A 22,294-nucleotide genomic window follows, 5' to 3' on the forward strand; every position below is an offset into this window, starting at 1 on the left:
CTCTGAAGCCACAGCTGGGAGTTCTAGTTCTACCTGCACTTTCTTCTAGCCATGCAAGGCTAGAGAAGAGCAGTTTGCTTCTTAGAACAATCTTAGAAGATGACTGCTGGTGCATTTCTCTCCATATTAGTTAGAACCTCTCTAGATAAATCTGTTCTTCCAAACATGTTCAGACTCTCAGCCCAGCTTACTGTATTAGTACAGAGAAAAGGGGAAGCCACAGAAGGGGAGCTGTGCTTTTAAAACTAGAAACTGGATTCTCTTAAACCAATTTAACTTTTGACCTTCTCAGCTGTTGGATCAAGTTGTTGCAGCAGGCATGGAGCCAGACAAATAAAACATAAGGGCATGCAAGTTGCTCTGCATTCACTCTTTGGCTGTTCAGCTACTTGCAAAAGAAAGGTGCAACATGCCAGACAGAAGTAACTTGTATTTAAAGATTAAAATCTGCTGCCAATCAGAATAATTGTAAGTGAAAAGGCAATCTTTTTTTTATTCCTATGTCAGAGATAACTAACTGGGGCAGTGGAGTTAAAAAAAAATCAGCAGCATCAACCAGTAGATAAGAAGTTACTGAGTAAGGAAGGTCATGCTGGACTCCCACACCATCATAACTGCTTTCTAGGTTTCTCCTGAGCCCAGATTCACACAGTTGCTGTGAATGACTGCATGGTGAGCTGTTAATCTAATTTTTATTCTAGAAAGTTGTATTCTAGAAATCTGAATATAGCTTAAATGAAAGTTGAATAGATAAAATACTAAAATGTTTTGAAAAACTTTAATTTTGCAGATAGAAACTGAAAGAATCATGTGTTTACTGGACCAGAGGACTTTGAATGAAAACTGTGCTTTATTCCTTTGTCACAGACAAACTGAGTGACCAGTGACAAGCCAGTTATCCTTGTTGTGCTAGTAATGCACCATTTAATGCAAAATTGCAATTACCTAGTTTCTACAGCAGAGAATCTTGTAGAAAGAGTAGACTTATGACAATTTGTTGCTTCAGTAAGCTCCAGAGTCACTCAGCATTAATGTTTTCAGTTTGTTCTCTGAACTGAAATCACAGCCCTGGTGAAGTGACAGTAAAAGTTTCCACCTTCTGCCATGGGTCCCACATTTCACCCTGTGTGTTTGTTTGTCTTTTGAGTCTCAGGCAGGACTCATACCAATGAAGATATAAAATGAAACAGCAAGTTTATGAAAGGCACAGAAAATGAAAACTTTATTTTTCTTTTGCCTGAAAACACATCTGTGCTTCCCCTGACTGAAGTGTCAACATCTATAAATTTAACACCAAGTATATTACTCATCTAGATTTTTTTACAAAGTTTTAGCAAAAAACCAAACAGAACATAAAAAAGTATACATGAATTTAACAGTTCTTTAGAAAAAATACTTTTAAAAAAGTGAGAATCATGCTTGTCCCTGAACGTAGAGTTCATAGTTTGCCTTTAACACAAATTCAAAGTAAGCATTGTATTTCAAGTGGCCAAGTTCATTTGATTGTAGGAAGTCCTTCACCTCTGGTAAATACTCACTTAACTGAACTCCTACAAGACAAAACAATTTATTACAGCACTGCTAAAAGTACTCAACATTAGCAGTTAAGATGATTTTTAAGTAAACACCTGTGTCTGCCTCAAGAGTTAAACTATACTTTTAGAATTGAGATTATCTAATTCTAATGTCAAGAAATACATTTAAGCTTAAGTAGCCTATAAAACTGAGTTAAAAAAAAAAGAAGGAATTTAATTAAACGTAAGATCTTTAAGCCTAAAATCCGAGTATTTACATAATACCTCTCAGAAAAGAAGAGAGAGAAAGGAAAGAGAGAGGGGGATAAGGAAAGAGAGGAGGGCAGGACATGTATTAATACTACTTTTTATATATTAGTGCTAAACCTAAGCAGCTTTTAAAACCACTGAACAATTTCAAGAATTATATTTAAGTACACTTTACCTTCTTTCAATAGTTTTTGTAATATTTTCACAAATATACTATCTTTAGATGCTTCAATTGGATCATCTTTACCATCTGAACTGGACCATCTGCAAGACAAAGAATGGTTTGTAGAAAGAACTGCACAGATGAAATAAAATGAAAACCAGCATCCTTAAAAGGTAGGTACTGTAACATACAGAATACTTAACTTTTGCACACCGATGGAAGTTGAAAGACCAATTGGATTCAGCCTGTGTTTGGTGCTGAACATCCATGGGAATAGCTCTATTAAGCAGTATTTAAGGCTACAGTCTGTAATCTTACAGACAAGAAGCAGCTTCAGCTGACAAGTTTGTGACCTTTCTGAATGTGGTTCAATGGCCAAAACTAAATGAAATAGAAGTTTGCAGGAGTGACCTCTGCAGATGTTGCTCTTAAAATGCTCCAAAGGAGAAAATAAATCAGTATCTGTAATTTCTTTTACCCTAGCAAAGGGTAAGAATGAAAGCTGTATGGGCACAGTTCTGCCTCAGGTGCTGAGAATGTATAATAGGTTGCCAGTCAGCTAAGCAAAGTAATACAGATTTGGTTTTTAGCTAGGGTTTCACTTTACAAATAAAAAGACACAACCAGATTAGATACTTTATGCTTTACACCATTGAATTCAGTCTTTTCAGTGAGCTAGAGTATAGTATACTAATATGTAATTCTGGAAAACCTATGTCAGAAATGCTCCTCAAAACATATATTCATATTGGACTTACCCATCTCTTTGGAGAGCCTTACAGAGAATTTTAAGTTTAAGATAGTTTACATCCACTTCCTCTTCCTTCAATTCATATAGGGAGAAAAAACAGGTAATTTATTAATTTTATTTAAAGAAATAATCACTCTGTCACACATTATACTAATTAATCAGATTCTTCAATTACTGAACATTGTTTTTAAACACACACTATTTTAACAGATGACCTGATAAGAGTCTTGAAACACCAAAGACTGTTCATTTCCATTTGAAAACAATGGCTCAGACTACCCATATCACCACAGGACTGCTGAAGACCAAGTACCTCAATTTGAAAAAGGACCTATGTTACAGTACATGAACAAGTATCAGTTTGTAAAACAGTGTATTTGGGGCAAGTTCTATTTGAAAATGTGCTAATGATGACTGAAGTTAAGGCTCTTTTTTCAGCATGGCCATGCTAAGTAGCATGCATTAGTCTCCAAATTAGGATGTATGTTTTATGAACGTATTAGTAAATGTCTTCCAAGATACATATTTGTCTTAGAAAGGACAGTCTCTTCGTTGCACAGAAACTTTGAGATAACTGGTGTCAGAGCCCCTTTTAAAATACCATGTCAGAAAAAAAGACCACATTTTTTTTCCACCTCTCAACATCCCAAAGCATCACATATACTTTAAATTCCCCTCATAAGATAAGAGAAACCATGACCTCTTCAAATTAAAAGCCTGGAAGCAAGAAGATGGGTCTCAATTTGATGCTATGCTTTTGCAAGGGAAAACTAGGGAACAATTAGGTTTAAAACTACTGTAGTCTAAACCACCATTCTGATCCCCACTATACAAAAAAGTTATGGACAGGCTGGAGCCGTTCCAGAGAAGGGCCACAAAAATCATAAAAGGACTGGGCAACCTGCAGTATAAGGAAAGGAGAGGAGAGGCTGAGGGAGCTGGGGCTGTTCAGCCTGCAGAAGAGGAGGGTGAGGGGAGACCTCATTGCTCTCTGTAACTACCTGAAAGGAGGTTGTGGTGAGGTGGGTGTTGGCTTCTTCTCCCCAGTGACTAATGATAGGACAAGAGGAAATGGGTCAAGTTGTGGCAGTGGAGGTTCACATTGGATATTAGGAAAAATTTCTTAACAGAAAGAGTGGGGAGGCATTGGAACAGGCTGCCCAGGGGGGCGGTGGAGGCACCGTCCCTGGAGGTGTTCGAAAAACAGATAGACGTGGTGTTTCAGGAGATGGTTTGGTGGTTACGGATTGTAGGACAGATGGTTGGACTTGAAGGTCTTGAAGGTCTTTTCCAACCTTGGTGATTCTGTGATAGGATGAGAGAACTGGGTTCGTTCAGCCTGGAGAAAAGAAGGCTGAGGGGAGAACTCATCACCATTTTCCAGTGCCTGAAAGGTGGCTCCAGAGAGGATGGAGACTCCATTTTTACAAGGAGTCACACGGAAAAGATGAGGGGCATGGATCCAAGTTACTCCTGAGGAGATCCCACAGAAGAAAATTTTTCACTGTGCGTCATTAGAATAATCTCCCCAGGGAATGGGTGGATTCCCCATCACTGGATACTTTTAAGACTCAGCTTGACAAGGGGCTGGGCCATCTCATCTAAACTGTGTTCCTACCTAGAAAGGTTGGACCAGATGATCCTCGAGGGACCTTCCAGCCTGGCATTTTATGATCTCTAAGTTGTGCTGAATGGTTCTACTCAAGTTGTTAAGAGACTCAAATATCTGAGCAAAAAATAATTTTGGATCTCATGTTTTTAGAGTGACTAATTTTATTTAGATGTAAAAACCAATATAGTTGTCTCAGCATTAATGAGTTGTGTTGGCAAGATTTAGTAGAAAAACTAATTTAAAAGAAAGAACCAAATGAGTTCACTCAAGTTTATTTTGCTGCAAAATATTATTTGACCTATGTTGTAAAAATGAAGGGGGATGTTGAGAAAAAAGCAGCATTACATTTTTTTTAAACTAAACAGAACTAACTCAGAGTAACATGCTACTCCAAGTAGTAATACTGTTTCCTCAGCACACAAAATATAAATTAGTACTAAACATAGTACAAGTAAATGTATTAATACATAAATAAAAAACAACCCTAGTTTACAACAGTAAGAAAATGTGATAAAAGAAATAAAATTTAAAAAAATAATTGTGAAGACATTTATAATTATCAAACCAAAGTTATATTAAGGCCATCAAAATGGCACAATGGTGTTTAAAAAGCACTACTATAGAGAGAATTTTACCTGTCAGCCCTACCCAGACTAACAGGAATTGGGATAATCAGAAAAGAGCTCTTGCTTTCAATCAGCAAAGAATACTTCTGCTGAAATAATACAACTTCAGCATTTTAGCAGATGCTGTTGTTAATTCAGGTCTGATGATCCTCAGAAGTTGATTTATTCATGCTTAATGGAAAATTACTCCTGAGAAGGTATAGATCATACAAGGAGATGCAGTGAGAAAACAGAAGATCTGTGGTTCAATGCTATTTACATGTTAAAAAAGCTGGTCACTATACCACATTATCTCATGACAATCAGAGAATCTGTCAGTAGGGAAGACACAAGAACTAAACTTCTAAAAACAGATGATCTTTGTCTGTTTGGAGAAAGCCTGTAGGGAAGCAAGGCTCTAAAAAAGAAACTATAAATGGGAAGTGAAGATGAGGAATGCTAATTTCTCTTAAATGACCTAAAACACATTTGGCATGAAGTCTCCAGTGACTTAAAAACAAACTGAAAAAAACCAACCATCAGGGTTCTTTTTAGTTATTGTACACTAAGCTACTATGTTACCTAACTACAGATGTACCATTCTGGCTTAAATACTAATACATTTATTAAAAGTCTCTGGATTAGAAATCCTTCAAAAACTTTTCCTACCTCATCAATATATTCCAGTAGATCAAGTGCTTTCTTGAAGTCATACTCATTGGCCCTTCTGTTCTCATCACATATGTACATCTAGGATATGAGAGATTAACATAGAGAATTATTTTTAGCTTACAAACTAATGTAACTGATATCATGGACAACGCACTGTGGGAAGACCACCATGTATTTTCCACTTACATGACCTTCTCATGAAAATATGTCTTGATTCAACTGCAAGTATTTTTATAGTAAGGAATATATTTAAGGTTTTAAAGCAGCATTCCACCTACATGACAATAGTCTGTGGACAAATGATACTGGATATAAGGCTGCTAGGTTTCAAATTTAAATGCCATTTAAGGCTGTAACATTCCTGGACTATTGTAGCCAGAGCTCAGCTCCACAAATAAGCTCTCAATTATTTTGGCAATTAAGCTCAAAGCAATATTTAAGCACACGTACTACCTTTCACCTTTTAAAAACAGACAAGCTCACTATCAATATTTCATTCCACCCCACAACAAAATCCTAAATTAGTACTTTAAAGAAAAATTAACAGTAATGCTCTTTACAGTTACACTTTCTGAGTTTCATTCTCGCATTGCAAGTAGCAAGTATGAACACTGGTTTGACAATAAAGGGAATTCAGAAGGAAAATTGTTGTGGTGCCAGTGCTTGCCATGTCATGAGTGACACTTCTTAGTCTCCCATAATCCCACACATAATCTCACTTCAAGATACAGGTAATGACTCCAGAATCTGCTATTAGTGTTGTTCGAAGAAAGTGAGGAGAATGTAAACAAGCACACTATCAGCATTTGATTTTCTTTGAGATTACAAGTAAGGAGTTGCAAAACTGACACTCAAGCAGGACCTGATTTGTTTTACAATGTGTTGTTGTTGCTCCTTAAGTATTTTTTTTGTGCATCACTGGCTGGTAAAAATATGCTGCCAACAAGGCAGAAGTAGTAAGGCTACTACTGGTTGCTGGTTACCAGCAGAAAAGAGTATGGAAAGGGAGTCAAGCACTATTAGTGACCCCACTACCAGAGCAGTTCATGTTTTCCTTTCAGTATGGGTTGGGGGGTTTTTTGGCTTGTTTTTGAAAAAGGAAAAACGTAGAAAGACTTCAGGTGCATCTTTGCTACAGGTGACCAAAAGCCTCTTCTAGCCCTTTCTTTTTCTAGATTCCAGTATCCTTCACCACTAAGGTGGAATTCTTTGCTCCTTCTGCCTTCCAAGTTCTGCCCTACTGAAGATGTAAAAGAAGGTAAAAATTGTCTCAAATGCAAGAGCTGTCTTAGACCAGTAAATCAACTCCTGGCACTGATTTGGTTTGTTTTTTCTCCTAACAGCACTCTAAAGCACACATTCAACAAGAAGAAATTTGAACCAAAACCAGCATTCTGAAGTTTGGTGCTGGTAAAAACTAAGCAAAGATAAACCAATTCATATAGCAGATCTTTAGGTACCTAGCAAGTCATGTAAGGGATAAAGACAGCTGTGATCTTATTTTTTTATCACATAGAGGCAGAAAACATATTGGAATTTTACCTGTGTAATGAAGAAAACATGAGATACTTACATCAATGAGCTGAGATGCAGACAACACTGGCATATCATTGAGGTTCAACTGTTTCTCTGCCAGTAGTTGTTCAGGAAGTGTCTCCTGATGTAATAGAAAGCGTTCCTGTTCTGATATTTCTTGTAGTCATTTAAGGAAACAAATATTTCATGTTATTAAAATGTAATAACTGTCAAGTCACAATATTATTCAGGTCTACAAGTGTTTGTTATGAAGCATTTTGTTTGGACACTCAACTATGTTCCTGAAGCACAGAAATACTTGTATTTCAATATTGTCATCCTGCTGAGCAAGTTCTTACTTTCCACTCAATTTACCAGTGTAATGCAGACTGATAATTCTTCTTTTTCCTCAAAACCACAAAATGAATACATAGGATTGTAGGGAAGTTGTTGCACTCTGCAGGTAAGCTGGTTGCAATTGTTAGGTGCTACATTTGGCTAAAGACTTGTGCCATGGACTTACTCCATCTCATTCCATTTTTTACTATTTTCCAGTATAATCGGCTTCCGAGTTATAAACTTATTAGGTGGAAACAAAATGGAGGAATTTCAGCCACAGCATGTGAACCCTGCGACCTCTCCCCACCCCACCAAGTTCCTATGCTTAGTAGAAAGAAGCATTTTATCTGTTTGAATGGATAAGCAAGAAGGGGCTGAAATAATTATTCTTTACCGATAGAAAACTGATACACAGAGAGCGTAATTTTTTAAAACTACATCGGGTGTTATCTGTAAATGTGTAGCAAACTCCAAGTTTTGAGAGTCCATTACTCTACTGAAATAAAGTTTTGATTTCCTCATTTTCCTAGGATTTTCCTATTCAAAGATGAGACTCTTCACATTTCTCACAATGGTGAGAAAAACAAATTTCAACTTCAAGATTTCATGCAGTGCCTTATATAATTTAAAGGACTGACAATATGTTATTACAAGCTACAAATAACTTGATAACTTGGTTATCGTCATTATCTCCAGAGTCTTTTTTCAACAGGATTAATTTTAAGAATTGTACAAAATATACACTGATAAATACGCAGATAATTGCAAGTAAGCTTGAATAGTAACCTTGAGTAATATTTCCAAGCTTTCCCTTGGTGACCAGTATTAGCGTAACAATTAGTGTAGTATTTCTTTTTCACAAACATGTAAAAACAGCAACACATGCTGCACAAACAGTATCAGAAAAAGGGTATTTTCCAAAATTACAGCCATGGCAGAGCAGTGGAACTGTTGCATTTAGTAATGAAGCAAAACAGGTATTCCTACTTTTTCCATTAACTCCCTTTCAGCTAGAGAATACTGAAGCACTGTCACTGTAACCTTTCTAGACAGAGGGAGAGTAAGACGCTGAGAAAGCACTTTTTGATCATAAATGTGTATATTTGTGGGTACATAATTACAATACAACATAGTTACAGCATCTCCTCGTAGAGCCTAAGAGTCCCAGAACTTGAGAAAAAATTAAAAAATTTAGAGCCATTCAATGAACAGGTTTTAAGAAATTAAATTTTACCTTGTATCTGAAATATAAAATGCAGCTTCATCTGCTTCAGAACTGTCTAAATACTTCTCAAAAAGACTGCACAGCTTGTAATTTATGCCAGTATTTTGTTAGAAAAAGTGAAAAGGTACAAATTTCTCTTGCTCATACTTCTAACTCACAGGTGAAGCTAAACACTGAAGTTACTGTCTTATGCTGTCTTATCCTTCATGCAACAAGCAAAATCATCAGCCCATTTATCCTTACCACATTAAGTTGGAGTCCTTAGATTAATAAATTAGCTATCTGCAAAATTAAAATTATTCAAATTCATTAACTTCATTAGTCTTGTCTTTGTTTTGCACTGTTTTTATTTCTTACCTTCTATTTTCTCTTGCAGTATATCTTCTGAAAAGTCAGATGCCAGTGCAGCTAATTTGCTCAAGCCAAGAAGTGTTTTCTTCTTTGCAAAATATCGAGTCTCCATGTTTGCTAAAGTCTGCAAGGTCCTGTGAGCCTAAAATGTATAAAGATGTTAGAAACCAGTTTTAGAATTTAACATCAGAAGATTAACAGATAAAGATTTAATCTGAACTGCAGTCTCACAGCTATTAATTGTTTGTAATACCATAACTCTTATTTTTACAAGTTGTACAACTTAACATTGAAACTCTGCATTACACTTTTCAGGAAGAGATACAGATCTCTACTTATATCTAACTAAATCCAAAAAACATTTTCATTACTAATCAAAATATCTTATGGTCAAAGGATAAACTGCAACTTCACATATTATGCCTCTGGGATCTTATTCAAAGTTTTGCTGTAAAAGTCAGGCAAATATGCTTTGCATACAGATTGACTGACTTGCTAGTTCAGGAATTTGAAAAACAGAATTCTATGTATAACCACTGCAGTAACCATTTAGGCAATAATTTATTTGCCTGTCAGACAAAGGAAGAGAAAATTTTGGAGCACCTACTCAAAAATAAACTATCCAAACTGAATTGATGGTATATTTTAGAATCCTTGTCCTCTCTCCATAGTGATCTGCTATAAAAGACAAAACCTCAGTTGACACGAATTAAATATTACAAGACTCTCAGGGCAGGCTTGGGGTTTTTTTTGTTAGCTTGGGTTTTGTATAGGTATGTTTTGGTTTTTTTTAAGGGGCATAAAAATATTATCAACCCATAATTTGCAGTAGGATAAACATTTCAGTGCTCTGCATGCTTAATAAATGTGCACATGCATTGAAAGAAGCCATTCTTCTTTAGAATCAATTTATTTGATAAAGTGAAATATATTTATAAATCTAGCAGAAGGAAAGAAAGACTGACCAACACAAAGTAAGCAAAGATAACTGGGCAGCCTAAAAGACAAGAAAGAATCAAGTTCAAAAACAGTATTACATTATCTATCCATGTGCCTATTAGCTATTAAAAAAGGCAACTGCTTTTATACTCTGAATGTGATTAAAGTAATCAATACCTTTTTTACTTTTGTGATTTACTCCAAATTCCTTTGCTTTAAACAGTCAGTTCTGAAATAAAAATTTCAGTTTTCCCCTTGCTGGATAATCTCATAATGCTTTTAATACTCCCTGTGAACTCCCATTTCCACAGAAGTGGTGATCACGTAGCCATATAAAACTTCCTTGATACAAAGTATTAGTCACCAACAAGGGATGAAACATGGTGCAGTGGCTTATATGATATACCAAATGGTGCCTGGAGGGAGGCTTTTTGTACTCCATTAATAATCCATGTCATCTCTCCCCTAAGTCATCTAGATAGTCTCCTTTTGATGGTGAAGAGCCAGAACTAGATTCATTTGCTTTCCTGAAGATGTACTTGACTCATTGAACATACAGTATTTCCATTTGGTTGTATTAAAAACCCCTACCTTTTGCAAATCCTGACTATTGATTTCATGTAACCAGCTGAGATGCTCATGAGCTTGCAAGAAACTGGCCAGCTGCCCGTGCTGAGCAATAGGCTGAGATAACAACTTCCCTCGCTTCCCTTTTTCTAAATACCACCGAAACAGGAAATCTGAAAAATTCTGAAAAGGAATATGAGTTGGTTTTAAAAGTTACATTTAAATATCTCGTATGTCTTCTAAGGCAAAATGTTTCATAAAATACAGTTGGTAAAAACATGGTAAGAACCCACTTAACAAAACAAGACACACACACATACTGTTGATGAAAAAAAGAGTTCTGATAGAAACAGTGTTTAAAGATTTAACCAGCTACAGTGCAAGAGATGCTGATACCTACAGCAGGGTTTATCTTTCAATGGAAGCAAAGGAAGTGCCAAATGTAAATTCTTCATATTAACCCACAACAATGGAAACAAGACTAGAATGGCGGGTGATGTGATGCCTATTTTTTAACTTCTTCCTTTCCCCAGCTCAGAATTTGGTGCTTACTACTTCCTTTCATATATGCTTGCTTCTGCTGTCACTGGTTTTGAAACATTCCCTCCTGTCTCCAACTGAACAACCTTACTTCTCTCAGTCACTGTTAAAAACTAATGTCTTTAAAAAAAAACAAACTACACCACCTATTTTATCCTCAAAAACTCCAACATTACATAACTAATCATGGTTTATGTTTTAGTCTTTTCAGAGTAATTTTAGAATAATGCTGAATTTCAATCGCATTAACAAAGTTTGAAGAGGTTGCCAGTCTGATATTCTACCCATTAGACTTGATAGCAACTTCTTTTCAGAAACGTGCTTTTTCCCTTAAAAAAAAAAAAAGACACCTGACGGGAACAGACAATTTTTACCCTTCTTTGGCAGTACTCTCACATTTTTAACTCTCACTATTAAAAACACTTACTATAATTTCTGTCTGTTATTAATACTTTTGCCTGTTCTTATTAAACAACCCTTCTGTACCGTAGACCAGGAAACCTGTAGACTGAAGGATTCCTCTTTCCATAGGTGTCATGGAAAACTACACAAATTGATCTCACCAACTCTTAAATTAGGAATCCCAGTCCACCACATTTCAAGTAGTCTCTAATGCCTTTTCCTTAAGTTTTCCAATTTTTCAGCACACTTAGATGTTTTTATGCCAGATTTTGACAGACATTTAAAAACTGTCCAACAAGTACCTGGCAGGGCAGTGAAAGAAATCTTCCTACTCTTCTTAACTGCTTTTTTTATTTATACATTTAACAATCTAACCTTCTATTTTGAAAATTATCCTTAAATTTGTATTATATTGGTTTAATCAAACTGAAGTACACCTACTACAGCACCTCAGTGAACAAGTCACAAAGTTACAAAAGGTGTTAGGAATGAGACAATGTATTTGAGGCACAAAAAAGGTCCCATGAAAAGCCACTGTCCATAGAACTAGCAGCTGTATTTTTGCTAACTTGTTTTGCAGTCTTGGGCTTCTGCACAGTGAATCTTGACTTCAATTTTCCACATTGCCCGTGTGTGTATATGTAAATATATATGCATTTAAAAAAAAAATACATCCCCCCAGTCATAACATCTGCAACATTTCAGATCCAAACATATTATAAAACACTATCTAAAGGAATTAGAAAAAACAAGAGTTACCTGATCTGCAAACTGACTCATGTACCGTTGTAATCTGGCCTGGTTGTCTGTCTGCTCACACATTTGCACCAGGATATCAAAGTCACAGTACTTCTCTGCTAAAGCAGCTGCCATCTGATACTGCCCCAAGGAAACTAAGTAACCAAAAAGAAAATATTAAACAAGCTCATCTTTGGCTGTTGGATTACTGAGAACAGAGACCGTAAAAATGAAAACAAGTTTCAAGTGTTTACATCACAGAGATACTTACACATTTTGAAAGAAACATTCACCTTATTGCATCCATACTGTGCACGCATGCAAGCTCACATACCTATCACCTCTGTTCCCCAATACAGGAGGGAAGAAAAGAATTCAGAATACTAAGTCACTAGTACACATCTTACTTTTCTCTGCAAATGAGCAGAGAATTTTTTTGTGGTTTTTGTGGGAGGAGGAAAACAATAAAAATCAACCTGTGACTTAGTCTGTATTAATGTTCATTTAATTACACAATGTGAAAAAGCAGCAGCCAAAAGCTTTTGATAACAAAAGGAACAGGTAAAGGTAATGCATTTTGAATACAAATCCCATTATTTTATTATTATTATTTTTATTATTATATTAATCCTATCTTTCATTTTGTTTCAAATACGTAGGAGTTGGCAGAACATGCAAGTTTCTGTTTAAGGAAATACTAACTTTAGATTTAACATAATGATATAAAAAAGTATTTACAAGCTAAGAGAAACCACAAATGTTCACAAAAGTGACAATGATAGTTTAAGAGATTTTTTTCTTAGGGTTTAAGAATGTTAAAAGGCAATGATGATTGGACTGGTCCATTTGTAACACTCATTTTTAGTAGAAAAAAATATAACCTAACTTTATAACCTTACTAAAATGTAATTGCTCAGCTATTTCCACTTAAAAAGGGGTCTTCATTTGCAATTATTTATTAAAGACTTGATGACATCTGACACATTTAACATCAGGTTTGATTATCAAATAATCCAGATTTGAAAAGTAACTTTTGCTTGACAAACACTAAGAAAACTTTAAGGCATATAAATTTATGTCAACTAGCAACAATATAAACATTTAGAAATCCATTTATGGGTATTTTCAGCCAGCTGGCAAAAGACAAACTCCTGCCAGAAAAATATTATCAAAAAGACAAAAAATACAAGCAGCAGTGTGTCTTATTAGAAGTGTGGACATGCGTGCAGCCTAGGATGCAATGCTGTAATCTGTTGCTGTTTTGTAAATATCCCATTAAATCATAAGAACGGTCATTCATCCGCTGAAGACAAACACGTAGACAAACAGAATTCATACACAGCTGCAATTTACTCCATCAGATTGGCATCATTTCCTCATTGAATGGAACACTTAATCCTTGCATTAAGGAAAACAGTACTTACGGAGAGGAGACAAGAGTTCCGATCTTTTCTGCACATATTCCATTTCCACATTGCTGTATCTCTCTTGATCAGCAGGGCGGTCCACAGATTTCAGCTGAGAAACATAGCCATCCAGGAAACAATCCAGTAGCGCCACCAACTGTTCAGCCACAATGCTACGGAGGTTACTGTCCACCTGGGGATACACCATCTTCAGAATGATTCCGTGCTGACGTATTATTGCTGCACGAAGGGCACTAGATGCTTGGGAAAGCAACATAGCCAACATCAAAACAAGAATCCTATGGCCAAAGGAATCTATGCTGAACTATAACAAAACCATTACTACACATAATTTTAAAAAATAGAAAATTAGAAAAGCTAATTAACATCTTAATTTTAAAAATCAAAGCAATACTATTAAAAAAAAAACAAACTACAAAACAAACACATACTCCCATCTTTACATATTAAACATGCCCAGAATGTAGTAAACGAAAAACAAGAAAACCCACCCTCTGGACTACACAGATCTACACTGTCAACTAGCAATACCAACTGTTTTTCAGAAGAAAATCACTTGCCCAATCTGTAAGCAAAGTAGAGAATACAAACAAGGAAAAGGCAACTTCTATTAACCTGAGTTAAATATTTGGATGCAATTATAAAGACATAACACACCAAGACATGGCTCATATGGGCCCCTCTTCTCAAAAGATTTTTGTCTTGGGAGTGCTAAACAAGTGTGTTTTAGATGCAGAGGCCATAGGGAAGCTTAAGCACCAACTGAAAATTGGTTGCTTCTGCAAATGTTCTGATAGTTTTTCATGTTATCAAAGCAAAACACTTAAGGAAGTGGAGAATCATCAGTCCTTTTAAGACAGCTGCAGATCATGTTTTATGATTCATTTTAACATTATACATGCCACATGTCTGCCAACCAGAACCAGTGCATGCTAAAAAAACCAAACACTACCAACCAAAAAACCACAAAAAAACCCCAAACCCATCAGTTAGCTTTGTCTCTCAAACTTTGTTTTTATAGTAAAACTTATAACGCAGGTTTTAAAGAATTATCATAAATATTGGACAAAATAAGTGTTCATTGATTCATTCTATTTCATTCACCAAATGAAACCTTCAGCTTCTCCTTACTGACAGCTTTGTAGCAGCTTTGAACAGTAAATTTGACACTCAGATTGACATTCCTGTGTTCTGAAACTCCTGAAAAAGTATTTTTCTTTAGGATAAATAATTAATAAACTGCTAATTATAATTTCTCACCTGTCCATGGAATATATTCAGGTTCTCTTTCTGGAAGCTCTCCTGTTTTATATAAAGAGGCTCTAGATTGACGATACTGACACGCAGCCTGTAGCATGTCCTGTTTAAAGGCAAGGACAAAAGTACTTTAAAGTCTACCTGTATAAACACAGACTGTAAAAGAGGTTGTCTTTTATATTTTTGAAATATTCTTCTAATATCCCCCTTCTTTCTACACCACAGCTTCAGCTGTATAGAGGAGCACATGCTGACTAAGCAAGAAACCTCAGTGCTCAAGCATAATCTTTTCACTCTTTGTAAAGTACTCCTGCTTTCACAACTCCCAACAATGCTGCAGCTTCTCAAACTCTTCTTAGCAGCAGCTCAGGAGGAAAAGATATGTCCCTAATTCTGGACAAGACCATCTCCTTCCTTCCTGATACAGTTGAACATGGGAAAAGTGCATTCACTTTTGTTCTCATATCAGTAACTCAGACATACTGTTGAGTACAGTTGAGTGCTCTTCAGTGTTAACTTTCCCCTCCCACAAACATTTTATCTGATGCAGTTCTATACCTTAATGATGTTGTTCACATCAACAACTATTTGGGCCCACTCAATTGATTCAATAGGCACATCCTTCAGGATTTGCTCCTCCTCTTCTAGTAAGCATTCAAAGATGGAATCTATCTGGGACACCTTAAAGATAGAAAGAAAAACTGCACTGAGCACAAACATATCCATTACCAGCTGAAACCTGAAAGGCAAGTTATCAGTTGTATATAGAAATAAACAAATACTAGTACAAACCACATCAATAGCCAAAAATATTAAAAGGCATCAACTACTCAAACGGATAATGAAAGAAACAGCTTACATTCCATACAATACTTAAAATACAAGAATTGCCTTATTTCTAGACTTAAATCTGGAAGGAAAAAAAAAATAGTCTCTTTTTCTGAAGGGAACTCTGTAGACTTTAATGACGCATATTCCTCCATATTCTTCTGAAACATCTTGAAGTAGCACCCTTGCTAGATAAAAATAGCATATTTGCTTTAAAATAGCAGACTATTATTTCTATTTTCTTTTATATTTATTTTTCTACGTTAGCAACTACTGTCCTCTACAGGAAAAAACTTCCTAAGTATAAATGTTTTATGCATAGTTCTTCTCAAGAAGGAAGAAAGACAGACAGACTGGGCACTTGATGCAGCATAAACTGAGAACTACCTTAGATTTGCTAAGGTCAGAGAGAACAAAAAATCCTGAGAGGCTGAATTGCTGCAATTCCATGCAGGACAGTTCATCAAAAGAGCTCTCCTATCTGGAAAGCTTCATCCTCTTCAGTTCATCCCTTAAAAATTAGTAATTTAGCGTATGTTTTCCCATGTGCCAGAGAATTTCACTTGTCTTCTTCACGGCTCATCGATGTACGCTGATTGACAATCAGAACAACTTCACTTCTACTACATGAAATTTATCTGAATTCATGTTTCAGCTGCAGACATTAAGTACGCACACTGAAGTGAGGAGAACAGTACCACCGCATCCCAATTTGAAGGGAAACTGTGTGAACTTGAATTGAAAAGTTTCAAAGTAGGCATGAAAGCACTGCAGCTTTTATTACATACACTACTATACAGCGATTCAGAAATCAGAGGTGTCTTACCTCTCGAAAGAACACATCAGCAGGGGTAAGACTTGGTGGAACATCACACTCCCTTTTGTTCAAGGCAGCCAGTAGAGCAGCATTCACCAGGTCAGGCAGCCTGGAGTGGTGATTCTTGAGGACAACAGCTGCTGCCAGCTTCTCCGCGTGCTCGCAGAGCAACAGCCGCGTGGCCATCAGCATCCCTCGCACTGGGAAACTGCCCAGACGCTCAAATACACCAACCTTTTATTAAAAAAAGAAAGACAACAAAACATGCAATTAAAATGGTGTTCTGGAAGAATGACTTTGAGACAAAATAACACTACTGTGTGCGCTGATACCAAAACAGCAGCAGAATTTCACCTGGTGAAGAAACTCTATGAAGAAGGAATGTGCTTTTGTCTTGTCCTCTAGCTGATGAAGAAGAATGAGTGATGTATTGCTGAAACCAGCTGCTTCTAGAAAGAGAAAAGTCTTAGATCAGACCACTTGATACCTTAGTTTCTTTGACAACTATTTTTTTTGCCTGAAGTAAATATATCCCTATGAATTTCTACAATGGTAATTTTTAAAATACATGCACACATACTTATATATTACTTATCATGCTATTTTTAACGTGGTTTTTGAGCTGTCATAGCTGAAGGTAACGCCTTTAGTAGAATTCAAGTACCTTTAGATTAGTACAACTATTTTGAAGTAGTCAATTCATTATGCTGCTAAAACAGCAGCTCACCAGCTTGTTCCATTTTAGTAAGATTCAGACTCAAATTTTTATCTTCATTATGGACTAGCTATTGCTAAATTTATTATGCTCTAGACCCCAGCTATGACAAAATAAAATGCTAAAAGGCATTCAGATCTAACTGAGCCTGCGTTGCCTCTACAATTCCACTACAGAACATACGTGGTTGCCCAGCATTGCTCTACTTTTCTTCTTCCTTAATGAGCTTGCATTTGAAAAGCCAGCTAATATTTCTGTCTGGACAATGAGGTCCTCAAAGGAATTGCTAAGGATGATGGAAGATTCCTCATGAGTATCCTAACAAGTATCTCACCTCAGCAGAGTTCTGTGGAGCCCAAGTGATTTTCCTATTTCAGAATGTTTGTGTACTCTAAGTATGCTTTAGCCAAAAGACTACCACAACACAAGAACTCAAAAGAACTATAACTGGGAGCAAAATTAGCAAGACTACTTCCAGGAAGCTATCAATTTTCACTTCTTGCCTTAGCCAGGAATCAATGCAGAGAAGCCAGTGAATTAAAAATAAAAGTTGATTCAGAAAATACTAAGGATCCAATGCTTGACAATTTCTAACTGGCTGTCACACAGAAACAACAGCAGAAGGCATCATCCATCTGTAACTATTTACTACAAGAACTTTCAAACTAAGCCTCTGCTCAGTAACTGGCAACTGCTGCCTAGAGGTCCTGGGGATGGTTTCAAATTAACACTCTTCATAGAAGACAGAGAAGCATAAACAAACAGCCTTCTTGATCAAAATGTGTCTGCTTTAATTCTTTATCTACAATAAAAACTCCAAAATACATTGGTCTAGTCCTCGTTTAGGTAGACATAAATACCAATGCCCCAGAGGGTTACAAGCTCACTCTGCTCAGGATCCCAGCCTACCAGGCACTGTACAACCACACTTACCAAGGGCTAAGAATGAGCAAATAAGCTTTCTCTCAACATATCTATTTGTGAAAAATAATTTAGATCTATCCAAGGAATCCTGGAAACACTTAAGTGACACTACATGTTCCGTGCATAAAGTACTCTTCTCAGAAACCACAGCAGACTGCAAATCTATCTGGCAGTCTCATAGGATGCATCTTTTAGCTTTTCTGGAAATACGTCTAGCTGTGGACTAGTGCAAGGGACACCCGTGCCTTCCCTGCAAAGCTTAAAATATCATTTTATATAGAGTACTATAGACAACATATACCACAACTAGCACTAAAACTGAAAAACCTCAACAAAAAAGCCCCCCCACCATTATGTTTACCTTCAGGTACAGATTCAGCCCATCTTGGATCAGAGGCAGGGTAATCATCCATTAAGTCCAGACTGATCTGAGTCACTGTCCTGTCCAGCTCAGAATCAGAATCCAGATCTGAATTACTTGGAAAGAGCTCAACTACCATGCTTTGTGCATTGACTATATCTTTCCTGAAAACAAACAAACAAAACAACACAAAACACAAAGTACATGAACTATAAACAATGGATAGGATTATAGGAACAAGAACCAATCAGTTAGTAGGATTCTCTGACATGCTTTTTGTGAAGTGTTTTAGATTATAAACATCAATAATTGTTTGGCCTATTTTCAACTTATTATGGATAAAAGGTATTCCAATTCTTTTAAAGCAAGTAGGTTGCACAATCTATAAAACAAAAAACTGAAGCCAGGAAGTGTTTCAAGTAACTTTTTATTCTATTACTACTACTATTATTATTGTTATTTCACCATGCAGAACTAAGTCTAGATGTGTCTGGTAGCTATTTCTATTGCTTGCTGTAAAATCCTCTCAAGAGTACATGTAATCACTCCCACAAATAGCAACCGAGTAAAAGCTCTCAGGAAAATGTGTCAGGAACTACAAGACATTTTTCTTATTTTCAACAGTTCAGAGAATCCTATTCTATTCAGGTCAATAAATAACGGTAAGAAGCATCCAAACGCTTAAACCTCCAACGTATGAAGTTCTACTGAAGAACTCTATTTAAGCAGTATGCAATATTCACAAAATGCACTAATTTGACTTTGTGACTGAAAAAGATAATACCCTAGCTGAGAAGAGATACTGTGATTTCAAGATATTATCTGATTTTGGAAATATGAATATTTTTCATGAGACTTTCTGTTTGAATGTTTATATGATCATGATATCTTGAAATGAAAAATAGCAGCACATCCAGAAATTGCACAAAGAATAGCACAAGAGTATCTTTATCAAGACAATCTCTTACTCCCATATCAGAGTGCCTGCAGGAATAGCAAAGAAGCAGAGCCTCAAAAATCAAGTGCAATTTCTACCTGCAGTATTGTAGAAAAGCAGCTTTCAGTAATTTAGTCTTATCTTCTTGAGCTGTAACTTCTAGCCTACTGGTTGCATCAAACGCAGGGCTCTGAAAATGCAAAGCAAAAAAAACCTCAAGAGACAAATATCAATCTTCACTATGAAATGAAAACAATTTTTCTAAGTAGCCACAACATAGATTTAAAATAAAAATGCCACCTGGTTGTGTTTATTAAGCCAAACATAAGCCCATAAGATACATTACAATGGAAGTCACAAAGTGGTTAAACCTCAAGCATTTTAATAAAATTCACACAAACTAGAAAGGAACTTATGCCAACTTATTTTGCAAGTCAAACTTTTGATGGCAATTTAAAGTATTTTAACTGAAAGCCAACATTTCTAACAGACTTTAAAAGGTATTAATGAGTACTATAACTGCCAAAAACAACATAAGGGCAGACAAACCGAATTAGCAGTTAGTTTAATAAGAAAAATACAGTTCAATCTGAGCAATCACAACAAAGGTCTTCCACTAAACTACTAGTAAATAATAACTGATTTAAAAGGTGATTTAATTGGAGTAAGGATTGAAAACTCACTACTACCCCATCAAAACAGTTCTTAATTTATACTGTAAGAGATTTCCTATTCTTCCCTCCCACTCCAGGGCACATACATATTTGATGTAAATAAGAGCTTAATAAATGCACATTGCACAAAATATCAATAAAGATACTTTAACATATTTTATAAGGGTGTATTAAAAAATATAACAGAGCAGAAACAATATTCAGCCACTATAGCCCTTCCTATATTATCCTCCAAGCTTTTCACAATGTGGTAACAAAAAAGTACCTATTATATGCACAAAGAAACAGACACAAGAGAATGAAGAAGCTATTGTGATCAAAAAGTGAGAACACAGTGAGTCTCTGCAGTAGTGTTGTATCAGTCCTAGTGACCTACAGTAATACATCTACATGAGAGAAATAGAAATGTCATCGAAATCAAGACTTCCAAACAAAACAAACCAAGAAAGCTACTCAAACTGGCAGGTGTTGTAAAATTTCTTTGGTTTTGAAAACTGCCTTCATTACAAGCATTTGCGTCTCTATTTAAAAAAGCAAAAACCTTTGCAATGTAAACAAGTTAGGATTTCCACAGTGGAAATTCAAAACTGCCAGAAAAACCTTTTACTTCTACCTACAGTATTCAACCAGTCAAGCAAACAACCATTACCTCACTTCTTGGTCCAGCAACAGAAGAGGACAAGGAATCTTCAAGGTCTTCAGGAAGCACAGAAATGTTTTCCCTGGACAAAATGGTGATAAGTCCACTTTTTTTGGTAAAGAAGACGGGGAGGCTAGTACAGGAACCTGCTCCTAAAATGCTGTCTCCTAAGATGGGGGAGAAGGCAAGAAAAAAAGCACATAAATTCCACTTTAAAACAGTTTCATAGACAATTATTCAATTTTGCCGTGAGCAAACCAACAGTAATTGAAAACTGCACCAGACTTACAGAATCTTTGGATACTATTTCATAAAATCATAGAATGGTTTGGGTTGAAAGGGATCCTAAAGATCATCTAGTTCCAATGCCCCTACATGGGCAGGGACACCTCCCACTAGACCAGGTTGTTCAAAGCCCCTTCCAACCTGGCCTTGAACACTTCCAGGGATGGACTTCCACAACTTCCCTGGGCAACCTGTTCCAGTGTCTTACCACCCTCACACTAAAAAGTTTCTTCCTAATGTCTAACCTAAATCTCCCGTTACAGTTTTAATCCGTTACTCCTCCTCCTCTCACTACAAGCCCTTGTAAAAAGTCCCTCCCCAGCCTTCCTGTAGGCCCCTTTCACATACTGGAAGTCCTCTATGAGGTCTCCCCAGAGCCTTCTCCTCTCCAGGCTCAACAACCCCACCTGTCTCAAGATGTGGATTTCCAGATACTGCAAGTTTAAAAAAAAACACAACAAAAACCAACCAACCAACCAAAACCCAAACCAAAATAAACCAACCAAGATTCAAGTGGTTTAAATTCTATCTAGGGACCAATGTGCGTGCCCTACTTGAAAACACCTATGGAGGCCAAGGGTGACATATTTAGAGACCTCTGATGCAGGCAGCTAGTAGGAATTTTAGGCTGAGCCTTAACACAAAGTTAACTTCAAGAAAAAAATATTATAAAAAATCCACAGTGAATGTCGGAAAGGGAAAAAAAAAAGGCAAAAAAACCCACAAACAAAACCCCCACCCTCTCATATACTAGGATTTGGGATCTACTTGACTGTCATCCAAAACACTGTGGAGTCAGCAGTAACAATACTTCATGTGATGCCTGTGTCTTCTCCAAACAATCATGAGAAACTCCCAACTTGAAAGGTTTAATGAAGAGAGAAAGGAGCCTAAATGTGATTCTGCTTTCCAAGAACTCTAAATATCATAAAAAAATTCCATTAGAAAATAACAAAATGTGGTTATTTGTTTTTTCCCCTGCAAGTTACCTTGTATGCCAAATATGATTTTCTCCTGTGGTAAAGAAATCCTTCCAGTTCCAGTGGAACAAGCAAACACTTCATCTTCTTTATAGAGGAAAGCAGCATGGCTGAAGTAATCTGGGACTATTAGACAGCGCAACACTTCCTCTTCTGACTGAAAGTGTCACACACGAACAATATCACATGCATAATCAAAACCTTAAACAAACATTTAACATTTTAAAGGCTGATCTGAGTTGCCTG

General features: G+C 36.3%; 1 protein-coding gene and 1 long non-coding RNA gene across 3 annotated transcripts in view; one reads left to right on the forward strand and one right to left on the reverse strand.

Annotated features, from left to right (window-relative positions):
* Positions 1–358: 358 nt before the first annotated feature.
* LOC127381992 (uncharacterized) lies at positions 359–9,241 on the forward strand. The gene is made up of 3 exons (XR_007888841.1): positions 359–468; positions 2,008–2,120; positions 9,043–9,241. It is a non-coding gene; the product is annotated as an uncharacterized LOC127381992 (long non-coding RNA).
* The window catches only part of NUP133 (nucleoporin 133), a 29,471-nt gene continuing 8,371 nt past the window's right edge, over positions 1,195–22,294 (reverse strand). Inside the window, exons 10-26 of one of the 2 annotated variants that reach the window (XM_051612983.1) lie at positions 22,058–22,205; positions 20,793–20,950; positions 19,568–19,659; positions 18,533–18,696; positions 16,887–16,981; positions 16,542–16,766; positions 15,446–15,568; positions 14,891–14,990; positions 13,628–13,870; positions 12,225–12,358; positions 10,548–10,706; positions 9,024–9,159; positions 7,161–7,279; positions 5,585–5,665; positions 2,706–2,770; positions 1,960–2,048; positions 1,195–1,550 (exon numbers count right to left, since the gene is read on the reverse strand). In XM_051612983.1, the coding sequence (XP_051468943.1) occupies positions 1,414–1,550; positions 1,960–2,048; positions 2,706–2,770; positions 5,585–5,665; positions 7,161–7,279; positions 9,024–9,159; positions 10,548–10,706; positions 12,225–12,358; positions 13,628–13,870; positions 14,891–14,990; positions 15,446–15,568; positions 16,542–16,766; positions 16,887–16,981; positions 18,533–18,696; positions 19,568–19,659; positions 20,793–20,950; positions 22,058–22,205 (2,268 nt within the window). In that variant the 3' untranslated portion in view covers positions 1,195–1,413. The remainder of the gene's footprint in view (positions 1,551–1,959; positions 2,049–2,705; positions 2,771–5,584; positions 5,666–7,160; positions 7,280–9,023; positions 9,160–10,547; positions 10,707–12,224; positions 12,359–13,627; positions 13,871–14,890; positions 14,991–15,445; positions 15,569–16,541; positions 16,767–16,886; positions 16,982–18,532; positions 18,697–19,567; positions 19,660–20,792; positions 20,951–22,057; positions 22,206–22,294) is intronic. The other variant, XM_051612984.1, reaches the window with a different exon arrangement.

Source organism: Apus apus, chromosome 3 (genome assembly GCF_020740795.1).
Source record: "Apus apus isolate bApuApu2 chromosome 3, bApuApu2.pri.cur, whole genome shotgun sequence".
Taxonomy (NCBI): domain Eukaryota; kingdom Metazoa; phylum Chordata; class Aves; order Apodiformes; family Apodidae; genus Apus; species Apus apus.